The sequence below is a fragment of the Histoplasma capsulatum genome, genomic scaffold, assembly GCF_000149585.1.
Source record: "Histoplasma capsulatum NAm1 scaffold_6 genomic scaffold, whole genome shotgun sequence".
NCBI classification, from domain to species: Eukaryota; Fungi; Ascomycota; class Eurotiomycetes; order Onygenales; family Ajellomycetaceae; genus Histoplasma; species Histoplasma mississippiense.
This window is the reverse complement of record NW_001813977.1, coordinates 1,222,581-1,235,044: the sequence shown is the minus strand read 5'-3', so window position 1 is coordinate 1,235,044 and position 12,464 is coordinate 1,222,581. Positions and strand designations below refer to the sequence as shown.

Below are 12,464 nucleotides of genomic sequence, written 5' to 3'. Positions count from 1 at the left end.
CCATGGGAGTGCGTAAGTTCTCTATCAGCCCTAGAGGTAGTGCCCTTTTCCAGGAACAATGAGAGGAGGGGGAACGAGTTCGTTTTCCATAGATCCATAATTAGGAGAGCTTCTGCGCTTTTTGCGCGAGCGCTCTTCCTCTCGGGATCTTTCTTCTTCTCGAGATCTTTCTTCCTCCTTCCTCCTTTTGGGGTTCGCGTTTTTTCTTTCTTCGGTTTGGCGACGGCGGCGGAAGATAGCATCCTCTTGCTTCGCCAGTCCCTGCAAAATCAGTTGGGCCCTGCCTAAATCAACATGGCCATCTTTTGTTAAATAGCCGTTCATGGCAGGTATATTGTCACGCCATATTGCAATTAGAGTATCGATGCCATTTTCTCTGATGTCTAATGAGGGTAGATGAGGTAAGAAATCATTTCCCACGAAAAAGCACATGAATACCCAGTCATCTAGAGCTCTCTCTAAATCGAAAGGAAAAGGCTGCTGGGGAACATGCATCTCAACAGCAAGGTATTCACGAAGGACGGAGACGTGGAGCCAAATAAATGGTTTGAGCGGACTTCCTTTTCCTTTTTCATCAAATTCTCCATTCTTTTCTTTCGCAGTACCTTTACATGCTTCGGCTATATGGCCAGTTTGTCCACATAAGTGGCAAGTTCTCCCTTTAGATTCTTGGAAAAAGACATCCTCTCGAAGAACTCGAAAGTGAGGTTCATGCGTCGCAAGTCCCAACATAATCAAGTCAGCATCCTACAAACAGAAGTTAGCTGCCACTCTGCAATTCGCAAAAGTGAGGGAAACCTACAAGACCGTATATCACATGACGAGTATTTGGATCATGCTCGGCGCACGATCTTTGCGATCTAATGAATTCCATAATCTTGTGCTCACCTTCACCAGGAACTGTGGCATCTGAGATAATGATTTTCAACTGTATACGATTAGCTCGATAGGAATAAATTATATTAAAAAAGAGCCGTACTAACATTTTCCCATGCGGGATCAGTGTTGAGTTTATATGCCACCCAGTAGCGTAACGCTGCAGCAAGAACGTCCATAAAGGGTGTTCCAGGAGTAATTACGTTGGAGTCCCATGTCTTCGTAATGACTTCCTCTACTAGCCCCTCGCCTCCTTTGCTTCCATTTTGTTTCCTTAGCAATTTGGCGAACTCCTCTTTCTTTTCGTCCGCTTCCTTTGCTTCTTGTGCAGAACGGAATCGACGAGAACGTTGCTGGTTCATTTTAGCACGTGGAGCAACACCGTCTGGGAAGAACCGAAAGATTAACATTAGCAAGGCCAGCTCACAACTGTATGGAAGGGCGGCGAAGGAAATAATAAGGGAATGGAAAGCTGTACACCCTCCGCGACAACAGATCATCATGACGAGATAATAGATTGGTCCGAAGGGGGATATTTCAGTTCCATATATGTCAGCCGGACGTACCAACAGCAATCATCAATAGTTTCCTAGGTCTGACCATATTCACGACTCGATCGGTATATTTGAAGATCTCCAGCATCATATCTTCCTCGGTTTCAGGGGGAGGCTTTCCGTCAGGATGAGTACATGGATGGACAATTCCATTCATATCCAAGTATAGATTGTCCATCTCTTCGCCATTTGGATTTGGCTTCGTTGTATCTACTGGTACCTCTTCGCCGTCGATTTCTTGCGGGATTTCTTCGACAACAGGGGATATAATTTTAGGATACTTCGAAGATAACCACCGGAAAAGAGCTGGAACACCCATATCAACGGTAATGAGTAGTTTCCTACTCTGGAAGGTAAAATGTCTATATTCTCTCTATCGTTTCCGGCTCTGCCGTGCTGCGAGCTTCGCGAGGCTGGGGCTTTGAGGGAGCTGCGACAAAAATGTATGGTTCGCAAACGGATATATATGTCAGGGAAACCATGGATAAACGGCGCTTCTATATAAGCAACACAGAAAATGACAGTAAGAAACAAATTCCAAGCCAGTTCCCAGGTTTGATGTTTGCCAATGATTTTAGAATTTAAGGTTGAGATTTTGAAGCAATCTTCAGCCTTCCGGACAAACAAAGTTCCGCAGATAACGTGATATCCAACTGGCCAGGGTGACAAGTGTTCGACAGCAATCAAGCTCGAACTCGAGACCGCATGTATTGTGGCATTGGCTACAATCTGCTTGTCTCCCTGATACAGCTACGCGGTGAGGGGACGGACGGCGTTGCGTGGGCAGTCTGTTGAAATTTGTCTGAAGCCCTGAAGCTCAATACAACCTTACAGGCTGAATGTTTGCGAACTCTACGGCCCTCAGCATCTGGCGACAATGCGTATTTGTTAGCAACACGGTGCCATGTTTCGAATTCTCGAGTCCCAAGTTCCGGCCAGGCAGACGGCGACGGATACAATTAATACTCTGAGCAATCGGCTACAGAGTGCGACATTGCTGGAGGACCGCAGAGCAGCTATTTTGGGTCTTCGGAGTTTTGCTAAGGAATACCCTGCATCTGTTTCATCCGGTGCACTTCGTCCATTAATAAACAGTTTGAGAAAAGATGCAGAAGATGTTGATACTATTAAGGTGGTCTTAGAGACATTGCTGATGTTATTTTCCCCCAATGATAATAGTGTAGGTGTTGTCCATATCGCTTGTTTTTAAGGCCTAGGTTGCTAACTGTATTCGATAACAGCCCGAAGCATCTGATGAAATTGCACTTTGGCTTGCCGATGAGTTTACTCAAGTAAGTCAAATACAAGCCGGTTAACTTCAAGTATGTTGACATCGTTGAACAGCGGCAAGACAACATAACAATCCTGCTCGATCTCTTGGACTCCAAGGAATTCTACTCTCGGTTGTACTCCCTTCAATTGATGTCATATATATCAAGCGCACGCCCAGAGAGAACCCAAGAGTGTATTTTTACGGCACCATTAGGGATATCACGGCTAGTTAATGTTCTGAGTGACGCTCGTGAACCGGTGCGCAATGGTGCGTTTTGTTCCTTGTGTATCTCCTATTTTCTTGTTGTCATTGAAATGTGTCATGCTAATCTATGAGGAAAGAGGCCCTTGTCCTTTTAATCGCATTGACGCCATCATCCGCGGAACTCCAAAAGCTAGTGGCTTTCGAGAACGCCTTCGAACGTATTTTTTCCTTAATAGAAACCGAGGGTTCTTTAACGCATGGGTCAACGGTTGTTGCAGACTGCTTGTCACTTCTGGGAAATTTACTTGCGCTCAATATTTCCAACCAATCATATTTCCGTGAGACCGGCTGTGTAAAGAAGCTTGGAGCACTCCTTTCTGAGGCAAACCGAGAGCAAGAAAAGGAAGATGGCATTTCGGAGTGGGCATTGGAGCACCGAGATAAGAACCTTTGGGGACTTTTGGCAATAGTTCAGCTATTCCTTGTTAAGGGTGGAATCAGTACACCCGTCAATCAATCGGCATTCTGGCAGAATGGGGTTATGGAGCAGGCTCTTCGTACCGCTTTCAATACAAGTTTTGATATTAAGATTAGGACGAAGGTATGCTATTTTGTTCTTGACTTAATACTGCTTCGTTCTAACAACACGAGTCCTAGGCTCTATCTGTGTGCGCAGATTTAATACGCGGAAATTCAATTTTACAAGAACAGTTTGCGGATATAGATGTCTCAGTTGGACCTACGCTGGCTCAGCCAAACAAAGAACCGCTTACAAACGGGGCAAATGCAAGTACGCACGAGAAGATCAATGTGATCGAGGCACTTCTGGAGTTAACTCTCGAGTCAGAGTCAGCTCATTTTCTCGATGCGAGGCTCGCTGCTTGTGAGTGTGTCAAAGCTTTTTTATCAAACCATTCTGGAATTCGGCTCCATTTTCTGCGCAGAGCAATCGATGGACATACCAGTGGAGAAGACCAAATTGCGAATATCTTTACAATCCTTCTCCAGCCATTAGCTAGCAGAGGGAACGCTGACCCGTATCAAACCTGGTTGGCCGCTATTTTACTGTTCCATTTGGTTTTTGAGGACCCAGAAGCAAAAGCTCTTGCTATGAAAGTAACGGAAGGAGATGAGTCGAGTGGTGAGGAAGTTATTACTTGTGTTCAAGTCATAGCAGGAAATCTCATAACTGGCATGCAAAGGAATGACGATGAACGGATCTCCGTGGGATATTTAATGCTTCTTTGTGGTTGGCTGTATGAGGACCTCGACGTTGTTGATGATTTCCTTGGTGAGGGAAGCATTGTTCAGAGGCTTATTCAGGAAACGAGTCGGAGTACTCCATCCAAGCCATTGCTCCCAGGCCTTTCAGCTATTCTGCTTGGGATCATCTACGAATTCTCGACTAAGGACTCTCCAATACCGCGCCCTACATTACATCGGCTTTTAATGAACGGGTTGGGAAGGGAACAATATATCGATAAGATCACAAAACTTCGTGAGCTGTCGTTAGTCCGAGATTTTGAAGTTCTCCCACAGTCATCACAACTTGCCTATGATGGACTACCTGAGGTATACTTCGATAAAACGTTCATCGATTTCCTGAAAGACAACTTCAGCCGCCTGATCCGTGCTATTGACCGCGACCCAGGGTTCGAGGTGCCCATCATCGCTAATGGCGTCCAGAAGGGAATATCTCGCGAGCTGGTAGATACCCTTCGAGCTCAAGTGGAAGATAAGGCACAAGCGATTCAAAAGCTCGAATCAGATCTACTGACTCTAGAGCGGAAATTAGAACAGGAGCAACTGGATCATAGAAAGACGAAAGATTCAACTACCCTTGAGCTTAATAGAGTAAAGCATCTCAATGAAACGCTTCAGAGGAACCATGAAGAGGAGTTGAGGACGCTCGAGGAACGGAACAAACAGTCTTACAACGACCTACTCCGACAGCACGGAGAACAATTACGAACCATAGACTCACAGCTCAAGCAGACATCCGCAGAACATGAAAAGAATGCTGCAAAGATACGTAAACGACATGAGGCTGAAGTAGCGGATCTGAAAAAGACCATTCAGAATCTTGAGGCAAGTCTTGAGAAAGCGGGCAAAGATCATATTCAGGACCTCCAAACTGCTCACGAGGAGTATTCTTCGAAGCTTTCCTCATTGGAAGCACGGAATCAACGGGCTGAAGATCGCATTGAGGAAGCTAGCGAACGTGCCGCAAAGGCTGAAGAAAAGTTTAAAACCGCACAGGCTGCGTTAGAAGCATCCAAGATTGAGTTAAAAGAGAAGGAAGAAGCTCGGAAAGCTGTACAGGGAGAGCTGGAGGATCTATTGATCGTTTTCAGTGACTTGGAAATGAAGCGCAACCAGGACAAGGTAAGCACTACAGAGCTACTCAATAAAAGACGTGGGCTAACCCATAGCTATAGAAACGCTTGAAGGACCTCGGCGAAGAGGTCTCCGAAATGGAAGAAGGCGACGATGATGACGAAGACGACGGGGAGGACTAGGTCTCAGAAGCTGCTTGGGCAATTCATTATCTTACATAGCTTTTTACACCCGGTCGAAACTAATGATACCTCCACACAGCAAGTTGTACTAGTTTGAATGTAAACTTCAAGTATTTTAGTTAAATGACATGATTGCTTGTATATATGTCAGGTTTCATGATATATGACCGGTTTTATGACACTAAATAAGTATGTCTTTTGTTCTATGTAAAAAATGACCCCTCCATGACATGTCATTCCACCACCGGAAAATCAATGTAGCGGGGTAACTCAACGATTTTGACTCACACAATAACCTTGAAAACACCGACTTCTCCCCACCACGCGTTGGAGAAAGCAACCGCAGTAAATTACTTCCAAGGCACCGGCTCTGCCATGGCGATTGACTTTCCAAAGGAAGAAGAGGTCTTCCTCAAGCGATGGAAGGAAATTGGTGCTTTTGAGAGACAGGTCGAACTGTCTCGAGGAAGAACCCCGTATACGTTCTATGATGGACCGCCCTTTGCGACAGGACTTCCACATTACGGCCACCTGTTAGCGTCTACTATAAAAGACATCATTCCAAGATATTGGTCTATGAAGGGACGTTATGTCGAACGACGATTTGGTTGGGATACTCATGGAGTTCCGATCGAATACGAAATCGACAAAACCCTGGGCATGTCTGGATCCGAAGCGGTGGAAAAACTAGGTCTGGGAAAATACAATGCAGAGTGCAGGGCGGTTGTCATGAGGTTTGCTGCAGAATGGAGGCAGACTATTGATAGGCTTGGTCGCTGGATCGATTTTGACAATGATTACAAGGTACATGACCATCTATCTCCTTCCCTCTCTCTCCCTCTCTCTCTCTCTCCTCCTCTCTCCCTCTATATGCTTCCCGTATCTTTTGAGTAATATTTTGCATTGTGGCTAGAAGCCCAAGGAATGACTGACACTTCTTCTGGAGCAGACTATGGATACTTCATATATGGAGAGCCTTTGGTGGATAGTGAAGCAGTTATTCGACAAAGGGGTGATCTATCGTGGTTACAGAGTCATGCCTTACTCTACAGCTCTTAACACCCCATTGAGTAACTTTGAGGCACAACAAAATTATAAAGATGTACAGGATCCTGCAATAGTCGTCTCATTCCCGCTCCTCGACGATCCGCAAACAAAGCTCCTCGCCTGGACAACTACGCCGTGGACTTTGCCATCGCATACATCGCTTGCAGCACATCCCGATTTTGAATACGTTAAGATCCATGATGTTGTGTCCGGAAGTAATTATATACTCATCGAGGCCTTGCTCAAGACTCTATATAAAGACCTTAAAAAGGCGAAATACCAAGTTCTCGAGCGCTTCAAGGGATCAGCTATGAAAGGATGGAGATACCAACCTCTTTTTGACTATTTCTATGAAGAGTTTCAAGGACGTAGGGTTTCAAGTTCTCAACGCGACGTATGTCACTGCAGATGATGGTGTTGGTTTAGTTCATCAAGCTCCAGCGTTCGGCGAAGAAGATTACAACGTGGCTGTTGAGAATGGCATCATTACTGATACGCGGTTGCCGCCAAACCCGGTCGACGAGAGAGGCTTTTTTACCTCAGAGGTTCGAGATTTTGCTGGTCAACATGTCAAAGCAGCAGATAAAGCGATTGTAAAACACCTGAAAGCAGCTGGGCGCCTTGTCGTGGATGCCCAGATCACGCATAGCTATCCATTCTGCTGGAGATCTGATACTCCTTTGATCTATAGAGCAGTGCCTTCGTGGTTCGTCAAAATAGGTCCCATTATTCCCCCAAATGCTTCAAGGGATAGAGGGAGTCTTATTGGGTCCCTTCCTTTGTCAAAGACAAACGATTCGCAAGTTGGATTGCGAATGCAAGGGATTGGAACATTTCGAGAAATCGATACTGGGGAACTCCGATTCCATTGTGGGCCAGTGAGGATTACAAAGAAATTATAGCTATTGGCAGCGTTGAGGAGCTCAGACAGCTCAGTGGATATACTGGTGAACTCACCGACCTCCATCGCGATAAGATTGACCACATCACTATCCCAAGCAAGCAAGGGAAGGGTGTATTACGAAGGGTCGAGGAAGTGCTTGATTGTTGGTTTGAATCCGGAAGTATGCCCTATGCTTCCCAGCATTATCCCTTTGAGAACAAAGAACATTTTGAGAAGTCGTTCCCGGGTGATTTCATCGCGGAAGGCCTTGATCAGACCCGAGGTTGGTTTTATACACTCGCTGTCATTAGCACGCACCTGTACGGAAAGCTGCCATTCAAGAACTGTGTTGTGAATGGAATTGTACTGGCTGAAGACGGCAAAAAAATGTCAAAGCGATTGAAAAATTACCCAGACCCAACTCTCATTATGGATCGCTATGGGTCTGACCCGCTTCGGCTTTACCTCATTAACTCTCCAGTCGTTCGCGCAGAGCCCTTAAGATTCAAGGAATCAGGTGTCAAAGAAATTGTCGCCAAAGTTCTGCTCCCCTTGTGGAATAGTTACAAATTCTTCGAAGCTCAGGTTGCGCTGCTGAAAAAGATCGAGGACGTGGAGTATGTGTTCGATCCAGCGGCGGAAGCGACCAACACGAATGTCATGGATCGCTGGATTCTGGCAAGCTGTCAGAGTCTACTCAAATTTGTCAATCAAGAAATGGCTGGGTACCGGCTTTATACTGTTGTTCCGAGACTACTAGGATTGATCGATAACACCACCAACTGGTACATTCGGTTCAACCGTAGGAGGCTGAAGGGGGAACTTGGGTTGGACGACACTTTACACGCGTTAAATACCCTTTTTGAGGTCCTTTATACCCTAGTCCGCGGCCTCGCACCTTTCACTCCTTTCATCACCGATAATATATACCTTCGACTCCTTCCTCATATACCAAAATCCCTTCAAGCCGAGGATAGCCGCAGCGTCCATTTCCTAGCTTTCCCTGAGGTTCGTGAAGAACTTTTTGATGATGTCATTGAGAGACAGGTCGGTAGGATGCAGAAGGTGATTGAGCTTGGTCGCATTGCACGTGAACGCAGAAGCATTGGCCTCAAGTCACCCCTGAAGACGCTCGTTGTGATCCACCAGGAAAAACAATATCTCGATGATGTGAGATCCCTAGAGAACTACATTCTGGAAGAGCTTAATATCCGGGATCTGGTTCTCTCATCCGATGAGGATAAGTACAATGTCCAGTACAGTGTCACAGCAGATTGGCCCACTCTAGGCAAGAAATTGAAGAAAGATGCTCAAAAGGTTAAGAAAGCGCTACCATTGCTCTCAAGTAACGATGTTAAGCGATTCGTCACTGACAAGAAGATGGTGGTTGATGGCATTGAGCTTGTCGACGGGGATCTGGTAATCAGGCGCGGCTTGAAAGACGACGCATCTTCCAAAGACTTTGAAACGAATACAGATGATGATGTACTTATCATCCTGGACGCAGTTTTATACCCTGAGTTAGCTGAGGAAGGTCTAGCAAGGGAAATCGTGAACCGAGTCCAGCGGCTGCGAAAAAAGGCGGGGTTGGTTCCAACTGACGACGTGGGGATGGAGTATCGGGTTCTCTCTGACCCTGACAATGTCGGCATCGAGCGCGTTTTCCAGACGCAGTCGAAGGCGATTGAAAAAGCGCTGCGTAGACCGATCGACCAACATATAGTCACAGAGGTCGAAGGGAGGGCACCCGAAGGCGAGGAAGAGGGGATCATTTTAGAAGAAGAGCAAGAGGTACAAAAAGCGACCTTCTTGCTTCGGCTGGTGAAGTTGTAGTTAGAGATATTTGAAGCAAAATAAAGAAGCCTAACGGGGTTTTCATCATGGAAGCTGGATTCTGTGGTTTTTCAGGTTATTGTGAAGTTGAAAGGGTCGTCAGCGTCAGGGTGCTTTCTACAGCGTAGATATGGATGATTTTTTTTTCCTTCCAAAACTAATTGATTCCGCTATTCTACATGTAAAAACCGGGATAACCCGGGGTACCATATTGCCATATTTCTGCGAGTTCTTTCATATTAAAGTAACGGTATGCCATTCCATCTTACAAACCAGTTGCCCGTTATCAAGGCTTCTTAGCCGCTGCCTGTGTTGTATACAGATTAGGTTTCTGCATCGGACATGGGGTTCAGAATGTAGATTATACCAGATAGCATTCCTTTAGCTTCATAAACTCCTTTGCGCACATATCCTTTCGGATCGCATTATAATCAGCGAAGACACATTTGCCGTACACGGAGGCCTGTAGCACTGGGATCAGCGAGTGATTTTATGCTAGCTTTCATGGCTTTGGGATGGTTTGTGTACGAACCTGAGCAGAGCACTGGGCGGTAGCTTTGGCAAACTTCTCAATTGGCCTCGTTCGCCCGGTCATATTCGCAGCGGATAAGAGGGACCCGCGATAATTATTGTATTGTCCGCACTTCTCCCGGGAGGATCCTGCAAGGTATCGCCCGCATCACCACTGGACCTTCCAAGGTTTTTTCGCCGTCAAAGGATTGGTCGAGGCTCGGCTTACATAAGCTACCAGGCGCGTTGGCAGGAGAACAAGCACCACATAAATGTAGTTGACCGCCATAGTAACTGAGTATATTGATGTTGTCCCGCGACAGAATCCAGCTTGTGACAATTTGATGTGCTGGAAATGTGGCTGCTTATTGAGTCCTCCCACCTTTGTCCTTGAGCTCTTGCGATCTGCGTAGGTGTTTCGTATCGCCTCTATGTATCAAACAACGCGCCATAGGTCGCGAAACGCTCGATGTATCCACGTCGCGGCCACCAAGTCGAACTGGACGAGCAACTGTCCCTTTCAGATCAAGGTCGGCGCTCTCCCCCCTCCCCCTTTCTCAGAAGGTATTTCAATGGAGGTATGTCGCTGATTCGGTGGAAACGTAGATGTCAATATCCTCCTCCAAATCGTCTCTCGCGCAGAGAAGCAGCCCGATGCTCACCGACTCCCCTTTCGCGCTATATTCGCAGCGTATGATTCCGTGTTATCGGAAAATGGCATCGAGGCGGAAACCGATCGGACTTATCTGCGCTTTCTATTCCAGCTTGGAGGCAAGTCGGTGCCAGGTGATACGCTGTATGAAAAATTCGAGACCCTTTTGCTGCGCATGGGCATTGAGCTCGAGTACGGGGACGAGACAGGAGGGGAAGGGGGAAGAATCGAAGAAGTCACCACCGCGGATACAGAAGCCAATGGTGCACTGGCAGAGGAAAAAAATACCGGCCGATGGCAGCCGACTCGGTATCCGGTCCATGGGGGACAGCGCGCCAGACGGGCGTCGTTCAATTCAATGTACGATGCTGCCAATGAAACTACACAAAGGAGTATGTATCGACCCAGCTCAAGATCGTCTGTGTCAAGGTTGGAAGTCGGAAGGAAAATTTTCTCTCCGCCCCCAATCAGGAGAGAGGAGCTTGCTCGACATGCACATGCACCGGCCATTGTGGAAACGAGAAGCAGGATGACAGCCAACAGAGCTACAAAGAACACTGCTCGTCGCCAACCGCAGACTGGTGCAATTATTACCGAACCGGCCCAATTGGGAGTGGATTTAGATGCGCATCATTTGAATCATGGTGTGAATGAAAATAAAACAACAAACCACACTAATCAAAAGCGGTTATTATTTGATAGCAGCGAGGAATCTAATGATGAGCCTTTCCAACATGGCGGTCTTATACCCGGAGTTCAAGTACCCCCAGAACTAATATACCAGCCTTCTCTTTCTCACCTTCTCCGCGATGCGTCCACATTCAACATGTATCGACAACGAGGTACTGTCCGACGAATATTTGCTAAATGGTCGGAGCGAGCTAAGCGACAACAACAAACCTTCGAGTCTATGCAAAAGGCAGCTGCCAAGCATGATGCATCTACCCTTCAGCGTCAGGCATTTGACATTTGGCGAGCCACATGGCGACAGAAACGCCAAGAAGCCCAGACGGCAAGATTCTTTAAACATCTTGAGAAGCGTGCTGCGCGAGCTCGAGATCTATATTTAATGACGAAAGCGTTTACTCATTGGGCACAAGTTACTTCGGATGAGGTAGAGAAAGCGTCCGAAGCCCGACGACATATTCTATGCATAAAGTATTTCAATGCGTGGCGGGGGATAACCGCGGTAAATGAGATGAAGGCTCAACGACTTGCGTTGACGAAGCCATTCAAGGCCTGGAAGACTAAATTTAAACAGTTCCAGAAAGACGATGCCGAGGCTGATGTTGTTTATCAGGAAAACCTTGCAAGATCTGCGTATTGGAAGTGGTTTTGGACATTCTGCGATCGACGTGCCCCTCAGTGGAGAGATTATCGCTTGAAACATAAGTCACTTCTCTCGTGGCTTCGGGCATTGCGAACCCAAAGGGAGCGTGACCAAGAGATAGACGTGCACAACAAACAGACTTTGCTTCAGGCGACTTTCCAGAAATGGTCCCAACGGATGCGCGCCATTATTTCGGCTCAACAACACGCCGATAGCCGGTGGAAGCTTGAACATACCGGGCATTGTTTCTCGGAATGGCGGATTCGAACTCGCTTAAAACCCATCGCCGTCAAAGTCTCTGCTTCAGTCGAATCGAGAATCCTCCACTCCTCCATCAAGACATGGGCGTTGCAATCGCGCATGTCGAAACATGCACGAGAAGTTGACCGTCTCCGTATTATGCGCAATACATGGACCACATGGAACGACAACCTGCGCTGTCTAGCTCTTTCCTCTCGCATCAACGAGCGTGTCGTTATGCAAGCGTTGTATAAATGGGTACTGATGGCGCGCGTTCGTCTGATGAGCAGAATTCACGATCAGCGTGTAAAACGTGAGACGTTGGCGAGATTGACCTTAAATTCGCGAGGACTGTATACAAGGCTTCTGCGCCAAGAGGAAGATTTTCGCACCCACCGTTCAAGAGAGCTCCTTCGGTCGAAACTCTATGACTGGCGAGAGAAACTTGCTACTCAAAGACGGCGCGATCATGTCGCGCTGGTGTACTACGCTCCCATTAATTGAACAGGAGACTCTTGACGTTTGGAAGAACCAGATGCGCCG

At 46.8% G+C, this 12,464-nt stretch overlaps 5 protein-coding genes across 5 annotated transcripts; 3 read left to right on the top strand and 2 right to left on the bottom strand.

Moving 5' to 3' along the window:
• Positions 1 to 30: 30 nt before the first annotated feature.
• Positions 31 to 1,749, bottom strand: HCAG_06696 (hypothetical protein; the record flags this gene model as incomplete). Its single annotated transcript, XM_001539041.1, has 4 exons — positions 31 to 747; positions 803 to 928; positions 984 to 1,261; positions 1,443 to 1,749. The coding sequence occupies 4 exons, from the start codon at positions 1,747 to 1,749 to the stop codon at positions 31 to 33; spliced, it is 1,428 nt and encodes a 475-aa protein (XP_001539091.1).
• A 585-nt stretch (positions 1,750 to 2,334) lies between these two features.
• HCAG_06695 (hypothetical protein) lies at positions 2,335 to 5,426 on the top strand (the record flags this gene model as incomplete). The annotated part of the gene is made up of 6 exons (XM_001539040.1): positions 2,335 to 2,610; positions 2,672 to 2,722; positions 2,775 to 2,970; positions 3,045 to 3,508; positions 3,565 to 5,292; positions 5,346 to 5,426. The coding sequence occupies 6 exons, from the start codon at positions 2,335 to 2,337 to the stop codon at positions 5,424 to 5,426; spliced, it is 2,796 nt and encodes a 931-aa protein (XP_001539090.1).
• A 375-nt stretch (positions 5,427 to 5,801) lies between these two features.
• HCAG_06694 (hypothetical protein) lies at positions 5,802 to 9,189 on the top strand (the record flags this gene model as incomplete). The annotated part of the gene is made up of 4 exons (XM_001539039.1): positions 5,802 to 6,230; positions 6,424 to 6,841; positions 6,900 to 7,343; positions 7,376 to 9,189. 4 exons carry the CDS (start codon positions 5,802 to 5,804, stop codon positions 9,187 to 9,189), a joined length of 3,105 nt encoding a protein of 1,034 aa, XP_001539089.1.
• A 361-nt stretch (positions 9,190 to 9,550) lies between these two features.
• HCAG_06693 (predicted protein) lies at positions 9,551 to 9,784 on the bottom strand (the record flags this gene model as incomplete). The annotated part of the gene is made up of 2 exons (XM_001539038.1): positions 9,551 to 9,652; positions 9,722 to 9,784. 2 exons carry the CDS (start codon positions 9,782 to 9,784, stop codon positions 9,551 to 9,553), a joined length of 165 nt encoding a protein of 54 aa, XP_001539088.1.
• Positions 9,785 to 10,168: 384 nt separating this feature from the next.
• HCAG_06692 (predicted protein) lies at positions 10,169 to 12,425 on the top strand (the record flags this gene model as incomplete). The annotated part of the gene is made up of 2 exons (XM_001539037.1): positions 10,169 to 10,277; positions 10,306 to 12,425. 2 exons carry the CDS (start codon positions 10,169 to 10,171, stop codon positions 12,423 to 12,425), a joined length of 2,229 nt encoding a protein of 742 aa, XP_001539087.1.
• Positions 12,426 to 12,464: the final 39 nt, after the last annotated feature.